A 13,858-nucleotide genomic window follows, 5' to 3' on the forward strand; every position below is an offset into this window, starting at 1 on the left:
ACTCGCGGGGACGCCAGACGGAGGGAGCCGAGGGGCGCTCTTCGGAAATTACATGCAGTTTTTGCGCTGTGTTGCTGTGCAAAAAATATTACTAGTACAGATTATTTGAAGGACTAAATTATCTTAATTATAAATTATCATATATTTATCCTATTTGCTTAAAAATCCCATACACAGCATATATTATGTACTCTGTTGTCTGCAATCTCTTGGATTCCACAATGAGAATATGTGTGTGTGTGTGTGTGTGTGTGTGTGTGTGTGTAAAATAATGTTCATAATAAATAAAATGTATTTTCATCTTTGCTTTTTGCAAACATTTATCCTTTCCTCTCATGTTTCATTTACAAACTTGTTACTTATGTTGTATCTGTGTTTAGTCTCCCTTTAGGGTTAACTTGATGATGGATGAACTTTTATTTGATTGATGAAATGATGGTCTACATCATTTATTTTTATTAATCACCAGAAGACAAATTGAACAATGTTTACCACACTTCATATTCCCTAACAGTGACCCATCCAAACACTAATCAGGTCAGTTTCTGAGATCAGAAAAAAACAGGTGTATTCAAAGTATTTACATCATAAGGCTTGTTTATAACCTTTTATAAAGTTTTAAAGGTCCCTTCACATTCAACACTATCACATGCAACCTAGTTTTCTTTAAAGGAGTTACATAGCACACAAATCAGGAACGACACCCCTTTAATTTTCGTCATTCACAGGGTTCTGTTGAGTTTTACTGACTTTTTCCACAAGTGGGGTCACAAGGGTCATGACCTTGACCTATTTGACCATTTATTTAGTTTATCTGAACATGGCGGTGTTTTACAGGAGTCCCAGGTGAACAGCAGGAATCCACCCTAACCACTTTGCAAAAATTACAAAACAGGTTCATAACTACTTTGGTCATGTGCTCCTGTGAAGCCTGTGCTGTTTTATGAATTCCAAGAGAACTAATCTGAAATTCACACCCAAACTAATGCATGATAAACATGCATGTGCAGTACGTAAATGAAAATCAATAGTCATGAAAGATTCCTGTTGCCTAATGTCATACTTGTGTGTTTGTGGTGATGTTGATGTAAACAAACCAACTGTGCTGCCAGTCATATACAAGTACAGCATACACAATTATTTACAGTAGATAATATCTCCATCCATCCATTTTCTGTAACCATTTCTCCTATTTGGGGTCATGGGGGGGAGGGTCCAGAGCCTATGGGCACAAGGCAGGGAACAACCTAGGACGCGATGCCAACTCCTTGCAGGGCACACTCACACCTATGGGCAATTTAGTAACTCTAATTCACCTTAACATGTTTTTGAGCTGTGGGGGGAAACTGGAGTACCCAGAGGAAAGTCCACACGCATAGAGCCATGGTGGAGACTCAAACTGTGGTCCCAAAGGTATGAGGCAACAGTGCTGACCACTGCACCCCTATGTAATACCTGATACTAATACTAACCAACTACACTGGTTCACTTGTTTATGTATTTACTACACTGATTTTTAATCATTCTTTTAGAATGTACTTTACTTATAAAATAAAATTTACTATAGCCTAGGTAAATAGTAGGCTATACCATCTAGTTTTGTCCAAGTATGCTCCATGATGTTCGCAAAAACGACGAAATCGCCTAGTGATGCGTTTCTTAGAACACAGCGCCGTCATTAAGGGATGCATGACTGTACTGTTTTTCCCACCAAAATGGAAACCATACAACCAAAATATGTTTGGAATTCTAAAAACGCACACACCTCAATATGAATTCCAGATCTTTGTTTAAATAGCAATACGCACATGTATATAAAGAAACACACAAACAAGAGCTGGCATTTGCATCTAACCTGAAGGCTGCACTGGAGCCAACCTTAGGTACATTTCTTTGCATTTCTGTGTCAACTTAAGATGGGAATTCTACATTTTGGTGCCATGGTGGCTCAGTGGATAACAACGTTGTCTCACACATGCACCATTGAGGTTTTGAATCACACCCATGCTCCATGCAAGTTTGCATATATTGTGAGGGTTTCCTCCTATAGTCCAAAGTTATACAGTTAAGCAATTCAGTGTCTATTAATTGCCCATAGTATATGACTGCGGATGTATCTGCCCTGCAACAATGTAGCATTACATAACCTCCAAGGTGGATCTGTGCTTTGTGCTGCACCCCCTGCATTTTATTACATGAGATAACCTGAAATCTACTCCAACTGAACCATGTGAAAATTATTACATCAGGTGGTAGTTAGCAGTGCTGTTAAACTATAAATGTTATAAATGTAATAAAACCTTTCATCTCTGACGGAGGTATATAACATGCCATTTTATACAATGCACCACACAACAAACTATCCCATTGCAATCATAAAAATTTGCATATAATTATACTGCATAAGGAAATTTCAGAGAGTATGTGCTGGATGATTATAATCCCAGTGCACTCTGCACTTCATATCAGAAAGGCATTTACTGAAGTAGACTTATTTTGGTTGGCAACTGGAAAAATTATTTACTGTTACCAGATTGTTTAAAGCATGGCTACTGACTTTAAAAACAGGAATTCCACTGGCGTAAAAACCTGAAATGGAATCTTTCGCATGTGATATACAACCATACTTCAGAGGTATCAATAAAGACAAGCCACCAACGATGCTTCAAATGAATAAAAATGAACTTTCGACATATGGAAAATCAACCATCATTTGAAAGGAGAGAATTAAAAAAAAATATTATATACAGACGCTCCTCTACTTACGAATGAGATATGTTCCGAATGGTCGTTCGTAATTTGAAATGTTTGTAAGTCGTTATTCAACATCATTTTAAGGCTTTACGCAAGTACAAAGAACTAGGATGCTGGGAGTACGGACGCTGTGCTGCTGCATGGCGGGAGTAGTGGCCAGAAGTCATACTAGGCGGAATTGGCACGCAGAAAAAAAAAATTGATGTTATGGACAGGAAACAGGAGCCCAAGGAACACAATTTGGACTTACAGTCCTCTTTTTTCGTATGTCTGAAAGTTCGTAAGTTGAAAGCTCACAAGTAGAGGAGCATCTGTATTTACGGTAAATACAATTTAACTAAAATATTACCTGAAAACTAAAAGCAGATTCACCAAAAATAACAGTGCTGGACATAATGCACAGCAAATTTAAAAATGAATAGTTTTCTGGGGGTATAGTACATGTAGACCCATCCAAAGACAGTGAATTTAGTGGATTGTCTCAGAAAGTAAACACAGATGTATGACACAAAGTAGTATTTCCCTTTAAATTTATTAAAAATTCTCATGGACACCTAAGCTGTGTTCAGCTAGTCAACAGAAAGGCATAATAAAAGGAACCATGGTGGAACCTGCTTGGTCACACTGATACCAGGTCTAGCAAACTGATTGGAAATGTTTGTGATCCTGTCACACTTTATTTATTTAGCAGACGCCTGTATCCAAAGCGACATTTGAAAAAGCAGAGTCAACCAGTCCGTGAAGCAATTGGTGTTAAGGGCAATGCCCCAAAGTCCCAACGGTGACATCAGCACAACCGCAAGATCTAAACCAGCGACCTTCCAACCATTCTCCTTAGTGTATTAAACTATTTCATTTTAAAAACAGGAATGTGGGAATCCTATTTGCTTAAAAATCCCATTTGCTAACTTTTTCCATCGAGAATGAAGAAGTACGACAAAAAAAATTTAATAAAAGATACAGTGCCTTTAGGGGTGTTTCGACACACAGAGGACGGCTTCTCCAGTAACATGGAAAGACTGATGTATTCAATTTTAGAAAAGCGCTGTCCTATGCTCTTCCACTCATGGCTTAATGTACACAGGTACATCCCACCAGCAGCAAGTACTATCCCTGCTCAAAATCACCATGCTTGTGGATTTCCGGTACGTGCCTCAGAAATCGTGAGAAACTTTTCCCAAGCACAAGTTGCCCATCTCAATGGAAAGTCTACTGTATATGTGGCCGTGGTTTCAGGATCAATTTCCCAGTCTGAAAAAAACACAAAAACAAAAGAGAAACACGGGTTACGTTACAGACTGCAAATAAGAGGAACAAAAAGTACTTAGCTACATAAGTTAAGAATGAAGAGAAGAAATCTATTCAAAACAACATTTAACAAAAACATATCCCTCAGGTTTGAATTTTCAGTGATTTAGTCTCCCATCAGATCAGGACAAAGGTCACCTAATCAGCATGACACATCCATCATGAAAAATGAAAATATCTACTCAAGACTTGAATAGGCTCATGCAGGAAACTTACATCATCGCAGGACATGTTGTATTCTGCTAGGACTGTCCTACAACGTGCAGCAATTCTGAGCGATGCAGATTAAGGAAGAATAAGTGGCACATGACATCGAATAATAGATGAGATAAAGACTAGTTACTGACCAGCAATCTTGTCTCTAGATTAATGCCTTCTGATAACATTAAAAGGATACATCGACGGGGCAACAACACGTTTATGTATTCCAGCAAAGAACAAACCAATAAGGGTGATGCAACTTATTGTGAAGAATGGGTGATTCCATAGAGATGAGAAGAAGGACACCTAGAAAAAAAGATAAGTTCAGTGTCTTACAAGAGAGCAACAACAAGACCACTGGCACAAAAACTGACCTTCTGTGTGTCCGGATCTATCAACCAGTTCCAAGCCCCTGTTGCAGTACAGACAGACACCACTATAAGGATCACTTGAGGGGGAAAAAAAAAGCAATGCATAAATACTCGTATCAATAACGAACATAAGTCACATTACATCAATGGCTCTCAACCCAATCCTAGTTTCTCCCCAAGCCAGTAAGGACTGAGTTAGATACTATTGTCTGAAAGCAGCACATTGATTTTCATACAAAATTTCCATTATTTATAGAATATCCTTTGTTACAAATAATAAGAATGGGAGACATACTTCGCCACCGACCAGTTGCAGGTTGCAGACAGGAAACATACTCAGTGAGTCTTCTTTCAAATGCCTTAAGATCTGAAAATGCATACAATGTCATTCATTTATCTATTTCGCTCTCTTTTGACTTTTTTGCCATACATCAATCACATGGAACAGAATAAATTTATTTCTAAAACATGTTTCACAGAGGCCCTCAATAGGGACATATACTTATTGGAGGTTTATATTTAAAATTCTTAACAAATCTGAAATGTGCAAAACCTTCAGCATCAATCAACAGTTCTCACAGGGTCAGCATGTACAGTCAGCAGACCTGCCTGCCAACTTCTGTCTTTTTGCAGAGTTTAACTGTTGACTGCTGCTGTTCCACACTGTGCCTGTAGTCACCATGGTCTCTCATTTATTGCTTATCTTGCTGCGTACCATTGGCTACCTTTGCTGGTTTGTCCCAGAATACTGGTATTCATTCAAATTGTCGCCGGAAGGCTTTAATACCTCCCTGCTGGCAGACACCCAAGGAGAGGGAACACATCCTGCCTTCTGGCTCGACGATAGAAGCCAGTAAACTATAACCCTAACCCAACCTTCACCAGTTACCTACAAGGTTCAATACATTTTATATGTGTCATGCGTGTTCTGACCACCATGGTCAGGAGTTCAAGATATTGTATGTTCTTCCCTTGCACTTCGAACTGCTCATTTCAAATCTGGTTAATGTCAATGCATTTCATGAATCTAAGAACAGGAACAGAGAACATATGGGATATAACTAAGTGACAAGACTGTGGAGATTCAGAGTCATAGCTTCACAGCACAGAAGAGAATGTTTTTTGCCTTAAATCGCATCAATCTCTCCTACTTTATAGATTTTATATATGTAAACATAACTCTCTAAACATCCTACTAGTAACTTTATAAGAAAATATGTAATTGTAGCATGCTGAATACATTTTGTATTTGGATTAGATTCTCAATGTGCTTGGTATAGATTGATTGCAACATCTAAACAGTAAAATTAAAAGTTTAATATGATCTTTGACATGTTTCAATTATATATTTGGCTACCCACATTACAGGTAAATATTTTGAGTGGCATCAGATCAATAGGCCTATTACTACAAAAAGTACTTTAAATATTCATTGTCATTATTAATTCATTATCAGTGCCTCTAAAATATTTCCAGTAAATACTATACTTCCACCAACAGACTGTTCTAAGTAGGACATGCTAAAATTCAAAACTCCCAAAGATCATTTTGCTCAGTTCGTCCCCTTCCGAGTCTAGGTTCCTCTCAAGGTTTCTTCCTGCTAGAGGGAGTTTTTCCTTGCCACTGTCGCCTCAGACTTACTTGGTGGGGGTTCAGGCAGGTTATATGTGAAGTGCATTGTGACAATGACTGTTGTTAAAAGCACTATATAAATAAAATTGAATTGAACTGAATTGAAATACAAATATTAGCTGGCATTAACAAGCACTGCATAATGTTTTGATTGTTCGGGGGTCTGGAACAATTGAGTATCCATACATTCCTAAATTGAGCAAAATATACTGCAAAATCATTATAAAGGTAGTTTACCAAAATAAGGTTTTACAAGATGAAAATTTCATTCAAACCTGAGCAAAACCTACACTTAACACAACTGCAACATGCATATACCTTGAGCCACGTGCAACAGATTTGTAGCATTTACGATAAGAAACCTGATTAAGAATATTTATTAGTTTTTTTAACGTTATATAGTACCTTGTTTATGGCAACGCGTGTGGTACAGGAAATATCGCTATTAGAGGAATATACCAAGGAATACCAGGTGTCATATTCCTTTACTTAGCTATTCAGCCAGCCGAGCTTGTTTAGCTTCCGTAACTCAATATTAAAACATGTGCAAAGAATACTATTTACAGTGGGCAACTGGCAAATTTTAAAGAAAAAGCTAGCCTCAATGCCAAAGCCTGCGCTAAACACTGCGCTAACTACAAGCTAGCGTCAGCCACGACTGTGCTACCGGTTCTTACATTTCGCAACAGCGGCAACAGATATGACACCTTCAGTAAACTTGACAACTTCAGCTGTATACTGCCGACCTCTCAGCAGTCATAAACAAAATTAATAAAAATTAATTACCTTCCGCTTGTTCTAGGGAATTCATCGCTCTCTTCCCAAATAACAAGCCCCTCTCAGGATAACTGTCGTCATGAAGGCCTGGAGACCGGGATGGACCAGACCGGAAGTGCGCTGTCATCACGTGACCGTGCTGTCCTATCCATCCGTGTCTCGAATAAGGCACACGTTAATAAGTTAATCGACGTCATTTATTTGTCTGATGTTGATCATTATTTAGCTAACCGGTCAAGTATTTTGCTTAGAGTAACAAAACTTATTCACTTATGAGAAACTTTTATTTAAGGCGACGTAGAATTAAGAAAGCAGGGTGCAGGGTAGGGTGACCATACGTGCTTTTTTCCGGACATGTCATTTTTTGGGACCTAAAAAATGCGTCCGGTCGGAATTGCTAAATCTCCAAAAAATGTCCGGGATTCGGCTTTTGCTTTCTACAGTCGCCATTCATTGTTGGCGTTTTTTGCAGCGCTGTGACCTTTAACTTTTGGTCCCGCCTTCTCGCACACCACCATTGGTCGGTCATGTACACGCCCTTTACGCAAACATTGGCAAAACTGCATCTCAATCATTACCCTCAGCACCATAGCAACAGCCAAGAGACAGACCAGCACATGGCGCCTGTACGGTTTAAAAATACCCAAACGCAAATGTAAATTCACAAATGAATTAGAGTCTCGGTCGAGACTCGTGGGAAGCAGAATGCGTGACCTGCAAAACTGGCACGTGTTTAATAAAAGTGCTAACGATCTATAAGCCCACATCACCACCACCAAACTGGAGTTAAAGGAAAAAGTTCGACAGAAAAATTAACTGTTTTCTGAGACCAGGTAAAACACAAGATGCTGGATGGAGTTTTTCCATTCCACAAGCATCACAATAGCTACATATCAACGGACTGCAGTCTGCCTTCGATTCCGAGACAGCGCAAGAATTTTCAGGCGTTTCTACGAAGACCGAAGCATTTGTTAAACCTGTGACAACACCGCATTCTGTCAATACAGTCCAAGAAGACATAACCTTATTGTGGTGTTTCTACTGACGGAAGCAATCACGGTGCTGTGAAAATATATCCATCTGCTCGTTCAGTATTTCGATGGAAAGTACGGTAGTTTGAAAAGTAAATTTGCATGCCTCCGAAGTTAAAAACACTCAAAATGAATCGGCTGATACGATCTGCATCATAGAAACACTGGAAAAGAAAGATATTTTTTCAAAATGTATGGCATTTACAGGTGATAGCTGCAAAACAATATTCGGGGGGATCTGACGTGATGAAGAAAGAAAGAACGTTTACGCAACTTAAAGAACAACTTAAAGAACATCGGCGTGGACTTCCAAACACAGGCCATGAATAACTGTGTTCATTACGCGACAGACACACTAGATGTCGATATTGAGTTTCATCATCAAAATATATCAACACTTTTACATTACACTCTGCACACAGATTAGTACTGAGAATGTGTTGATGTTGAATACAGAAGTCCCTTGATTGTCATTATTCTCAGAGGCTACTACAGGTGTTTCTTGAAAGCATTATTTTTGTCACAGTAAAACAGTAAGTGATGGAGATTTCAGTGATGTGCAAGCACACTAGAATTGGACCCAATATTTTGAAAGGACCAAAAGCACTGAGTTTCATTCACTACTGAATGTGCTACTGAAGATTGCAGTATTTCTTTGTTATTCCTTCTCACAATTGAACTGTTTATTTCACTGATACAAAGCCAATGGACAAAGGAATCACTTGTCTGTTGAGTCACTGAAGGGGCTTCTGTGTACACAAGACAACTTTAAACACGTGCCTGCTTCATTAATAATCAAGGAATTTCGGAAAAGATTCAATCTTCAGAAAGGTATACCATAACACATCAGGATGACTGAAAAGAATAGCCGTTTACATATTAATGTTCAATAACCTCGTTGCATAGTTGTGGACACATTTGTCAATTATGCAAAACCCCCCCCCCCCCACACACACACACACACACACACACACACACACACACACACGTTGCCACTGTGCCACCAATTCCTTGAAAGCTCCACCCAGCCCCACCTCTCCACCCACCGTTGGGTGTCCATTCACCCAGTTCCACCCCCCCACCCCACAGTGTCTTTATTTGAAGCCAAAATATGGTCACCCAGTCTAGCGTAAAAGTTCAGGGTATCCCTAGAGCAGCTGGGGTTAAGGGCCTCACTCAAGGGCCTAATGAAGAGATCACTGTACCGGCTATGGAATTTCAACCAGCAACCTTTCAGTCATGGCCTCAGAGAACTAAGCCACACACCAACCCAACATTATCTATTAGCTGGGTCATTTATAGCTGGGCTGACATAAGAAATTACACGTTAGAAAAATATTAAGTAACATGAGATTAGTCTGTAACTGGGTTTGTATATAGCAATTCATATTTTAGTCCAGTAGGAGGCAATCTGCACTAGGAAATGAGAGATTAAATGGAATATATCTAGAGAAGTTAAATTCTTGCATGAATACAGTATTGTAGAACTGACATCATATTGTGGGTCAGGGATAACTCAAAATGCTTTGAAATTATAAATGTCATTAAGAATAGAACATCCTTCTGGTATGCAAGGAGAATGTATATGTCATTGGGGGTCATAATGCTATAGGTCTCTTTGTGGAATGTAAAGCTCATTGGCTTCTGCAGTGCTCACTCTTGTAAAACTGCAAAAATGATCACACGTGTCGTTGTAAAGATCACAACAGGCAACACACATTCCAAATATGAGTACAACATTCATCCATCTTCCGAACGGTTATCCTGGTATCCTGGGGCTTACCCTGGATGGGATTTCGGTCCATCACAAGGTGTAGGACTACAAATACATTTTTACCAAACTCATGTTTATATGTAAATTATATATCAGAATGTACAATATGATACATTGTAATGCATGGTATTAACAGATATATTGAAAGAAGGTTAACAAAGTGAACATTTTACTTAATGCTGATTGATGGAATTGGGGTCTTCATGTGGTGAAAAGGCAGCATACAGCGGTTTTAGACTCTAGAGATTGACAGACAAATAAACAGGCAGACAGTCAGAACGATGCTTTAAAGTCACAGGGAAGCAAAGTATTCATAAAAGAATACTATACACAATTTTCCTTTTTCAATATGCTCTTGTGGCAGCGTACAAAAATATAAAAACTAGTAGATTGAATATAATTCTTCATTAACATTAAAGTAATACAAAGGACGTATCTGGTGCAACCATGTGTGAAGGAGCAACAAAATAAAATCACGAAAATCGACGAAAGTAAGTAGCCTACCTTATTGAGGCATTTTTGGGTCTCAACTGCTTTGCTCAGCTCAGTCTGGTTCTGGACGAGCTTCGAAACGCTGCAATCTAAAGTCATCATAGTGTAATAATTTAAATTTATCAACGATGATTACAGCAGTACTGTAATGTCATGGCATCCAGCAAAAAAAATTATGGTGATTCTCACCAAGTGAGGAGTTTATATCATTCAATCGCTGTAAGATATCCTTCATTTCTCCGGTTTTAAGTTTTCCCGCCATCTGTGGTGCGTCAGTGAACCGGGAAGATCTTTGTTTTCTTAGTTGGACCCTGTGTTTCAGAAATAGATTGAAGCGACAATTTCATCAGTTGCAGAACGAGACAAGAATGTAATATTCCTGCACTATAAAGAGGGTAAAAACACAAAATGGTGATAAACCTTGGTCGCTGAAACAATCGCGGTATAAAGGCTGATCAGCAGCTCTGGTCACGCCTGCATGCAGGAAGTGGAGAGCCGCCTCACCACAGGCAGGAGCCGCTCTGCGCCGCGGAAGAAGGAGCGACTGAGTAAGGAGGCAGGGGTACGAAACTATACATTTATTTACCGTGCGTCTTGCGGGCTTGAAATTCATCTTTGTGGTGTCCGACGATGCCAGATCATTGTAATGCAGCATGCGCGTTATACAATGCAAGTTAGCTACCGGTTAATAAACAGGTGTGCTATCTATAACCACGAGTTTTCAAAACAAGAGGAAGAATTAGTATTAAGATTATTTATTTATGTGATGCTCGAGCGCCATGGTAATAAAAAAAATAAATAGGTCATCTATTCGTCATCTAACTGCTTTAAACTGTTAAACGTAAGAAGAAACTGTTAGTACGACGGCCTATTAAATTGGGTAAAATAAATGCATTGGTGAATCGCGGTGTGAGCGTCCAAAAGCGTATTTACTGTAGGATTGGAACATTGTGGACTACGGTCAAAGTTTCGTTTTCAGCAGTGATAAGGTGTCACACTACTCTGTTACCGTGTACGTGATAGTGAGTCCATACTTGCACTATTTGTGTTTGGTTTAGGAACTTTAAAATACAGTTATTTCTCTAAAACAACATGCCAAAGCATCATTAATTTAAGTGATAAGCTATTCTTGTAACACTGCTAAAACCAGTAAATGTATAATATTTTACAACAATATTATTAAAATGACTGTAGAAGCTTATAGAACATTCTAGTCAAACACATTAAGATGCATTGATATATTATTTCGGCCCTTTTTCCTTAGTTGAGATTGAGCATTTTATGTCTTGCATTTTTTACTAATTAAACCTAAACTCAGGGCTAACATGAATGTTCCTTCCAGGACTCAGCAATGGATCATCAGGACGGTATGGCGATCGGCCCTTTCCTCATCACTGGTGGGGGAGGGTACTTTGGTTTCCGGTAAGTGTTTGCTATAATCCTAACTGTAAAGACATTTCATGACATTATCCAGATTTGGTGTACAGTTGCCAGTGTCACTATCTCTCTTCTGTTGCAGCCTTGCATGTGCTCTGCATAGAAATGGAGCTAAAGTTACTCTGTTTGACATACGACCGCCAGATGTCGAGGTCCCAGATGGTATGGAGTTCCTGCAGGGAGACATACGAATGTATAAGCAGGTTGAAGAGGTGACGCGGGGAGTAGACTGTGTGTTTCACATCGCCTCGTTTGGGATGTCCGGCAGGGAGCAGCTAAACCGGGGGCTAATCGAAGCCGTAAATGTGCAGGGGACCGAGCACGTGATAAAGGCGTGTACGGAGAACAGCGTCCCTCATCTGGTGTACACGAGCACCTATAATGTGGTCTTTGGTGGACAAGTCATTGAGAACGGAGATGAGAGCCTCCCATACCTGCCACTTCACCTGCACCCCGATCACTACTCGAGGACGAAGTCGCTGGCGGAAATGGCGGTGTTGAAAGCCAACGGCATTGCGTTGCGCGATGGCTCAGGCATATTGCGGACATGCGCCTTGAGGCCAGCAGGTATTTATGGGCCTGGTGAACAGAGGCACCAGCCAAGAATCGTCAGCTACATCGAAAAGGGCATCTTCAGATTTGTGTATGGGAACGCCAGCAGTTTGGTTGAATTTGTCCATGTGGACAATCTTGTTTCTGCCCACAAGCTGGCTGCTGTGGCCCTCACCTCCAGGGGGCAGCACCGAGCCGCAGGGCAGGCCTATTTTATATCGGATGGGCGGCCCGTCAACAACTTTGAGTTCTTTAGGCCGCTTGTGGAGGGCCTGGGGTACAACTTTCCAAGGGTGCGCCTGCCTATATCCCTCATTTATTTCTTTGCATTTCTCACCGAGATGGTACACTGCCTGGTGGGGCGTCTGTACAATTTCCAGCCTCTGCTTACGCGCACCGAGGTCTACAAAACAGGTGTCACACATTACTTCAGCATCGCAAAAGCAAAGGTAGACTTGGGCTATCAACCCAAAGAGTTCAACCTGAATGAAGTTGTGCATTGGTTCAGAAGCAGGGGCCATGGGAAACAGCCAGCCTCTTCCTTTATGAGATTTGTCAGGGACATTGTTCTCGTAATTTTCGTATCTGTGGCAATCCTTTCCTGCCTGCCAGTTGTTGGTGGATTGCCAGATATTTTTTGATTACATTTACTTCAATTGTGCATCACATTAGATCACATTCATCTTGGTTTGTGGAAGATAAAAGAGTAGAGATTCTTTATTGATCTGTCAGAAAAAGGGTACAACCCTGGTACAGTTTTCTTCCCCAAGGTACAAACAGCAATAATGTACCTCCAATGGTACAAAAATGTTTCTTAAAGTCTATTTCTGTACCTTAAAAGGTATATTTACTTACAGCTAGGATACAGCCCCAGTAATAAGTAATTGAACCATCAAAGGTACAAATTTGTACTTTTTTTCTACCAGTGTGGGGAGGTTGTCTTTTTTTCCTACCCTATCTCGCTCTCCATGAGACACACCTACACCTATATGTGTGAAATCAAGCTTGGGGGTCACAGTGTAGGGTCAGCCAGCAGGCCGTGCCCCTGGAGCTGGGGCTTATGGGCTTTATTCAGGGGCCCAATGGCTGCATCATTCTGGTAGCACCAGGATTAGAACTAGTGAGCATTTGATCATGTGCACAAGTCCTAACCCACTGAGTCACCCCCCCAATAGCTAATTCAGTAACTAAGGTGATGCAGTTTAGACAGCCTTTCTTCAATCAGTGCTTCGTATGACAAAGAGTTTCAATAGTTAACAGCTGTTCACAGTTAGTGTTCTATGAAGGGTTCCCACAGTTAGTGTTTTATGAAGGGTTCCTTTGTATGCCTTGTTATATTGTTAAGTATTTAATGTTTGGCAGTGGACCACAAACAGTTCTGGTGTGTTCATACAAACTAACAATAAAGTGAGTTTGGATTCTGATTCTGATTTTTAGAACCTACCTCAAGTGCTACACTAGCAGTCATGGGTGCCACTTTACAATAAAGCTAATAATAAATTTACATATGGCTGAAATGGTGATAGTAA

The 13,858-nt window shown here is 40.0% G+C and overlaps 2 protein-coding genes and 1 long non-coding RNA gene across 4 annotated transcripts; 1 reads left to right on the top strand and 2 right to left on the bottom strand.

The window, feature by feature from the left end:
• Positions 1 to 3,267: 3,267 nt before the first annotated feature.
• cnep1r1 (CTD nuclear envelope phosphatase 1 regulatory subunit 1) lies at positions 3,268 to 7,202 on the bottom strand. Its single transcript, XM_023820014.2, has 6 exons — positions 7,053 to 7,202; positions 4,930 to 5,001; positions 4,638 to 4,711; positions 4,460 to 4,569; positions 4,279 to 4,333; positions 3,268 to 4,005 (listed from the first exon to the last, which is right to left on the bottom strand). The coding sequence occupies exons 1-6, from the start codon at positions 7,168 to 7,170 to the stop codon at positions 3,964 to 3,966; spliced, it is 471 nt and encodes a 156-aa protein (XP_023675782.1). The 5' UTR covers positions 7,171 to 7,202; the 3' UTR covers positions 3,268 to 3,963.
• A 2,698-nt stretch (positions 7,203 to 9,900) lies between these two features.
• LOC111848217 (uncharacterized) lies at positions 9,901 to 10,898 on the bottom strand. The gene is made up of 4 exons (XR_002839248.2): positions 10,761 to 10,898; positions 10,530 to 10,651; positions 10,353 to 10,429; positions 9,901 to 10,087 (listed from the first exon to the last, which is right to left on the bottom strand). It is a non-coding gene; the product is annotated as an uncharacterized lncRNA (long non-coding RNA).
• sdr42e1 (short chain dehydrogenase/reductase family 42E, member 1) lies at positions 10,768 to 13,753 on the top strand. 2 transcript variants are annotated; one of them, XM_023820047.2, is made up of 3 exons: positions 10,768 to 10,902; positions 11,683 to 11,762; positions 11,860 to 13,753. In XM_023820047.2, the coding sequence occupies exons 1-3, from the start codon at positions 10,819 to 10,821 to the stop codon at positions 12,968 to 12,970; spliced, it is 1,275 nt and encodes a 424-aa protein (XP_023675815.1). In that variant the 5' UTR covers positions 10,768 to 10,818; the 3' UTR covers positions 12,971 to 13,753. The 2 variants fall into 2 exon arrangements, with proteins under 2 accessions (XP_023675815.1, XP_023675816.1); XM_023820048.2 differs by having other exon boundaries at positions 10,849 to 10,902; positions 11,922 to 13,753.
• Positions 13,754 to 13,858: the final 105 nt, after the last annotated feature.

The sequence above is a fragment of the Paramormyrops kingsleyae genome, chromosome 13, assembly GCF_048594095.1.
Source record: "Paramormyrops kingsleyae isolate MSU_618 chromosome 13, PKINGS_0.4, whole genome shotgun sequence".
NCBI classification, from domain to species: Eukaryota; Metazoa; Chordata; class Actinopteri; order Osteoglossiformes; family Mormyridae; genus Paramormyrops; species Paramormyrops kingsleyae.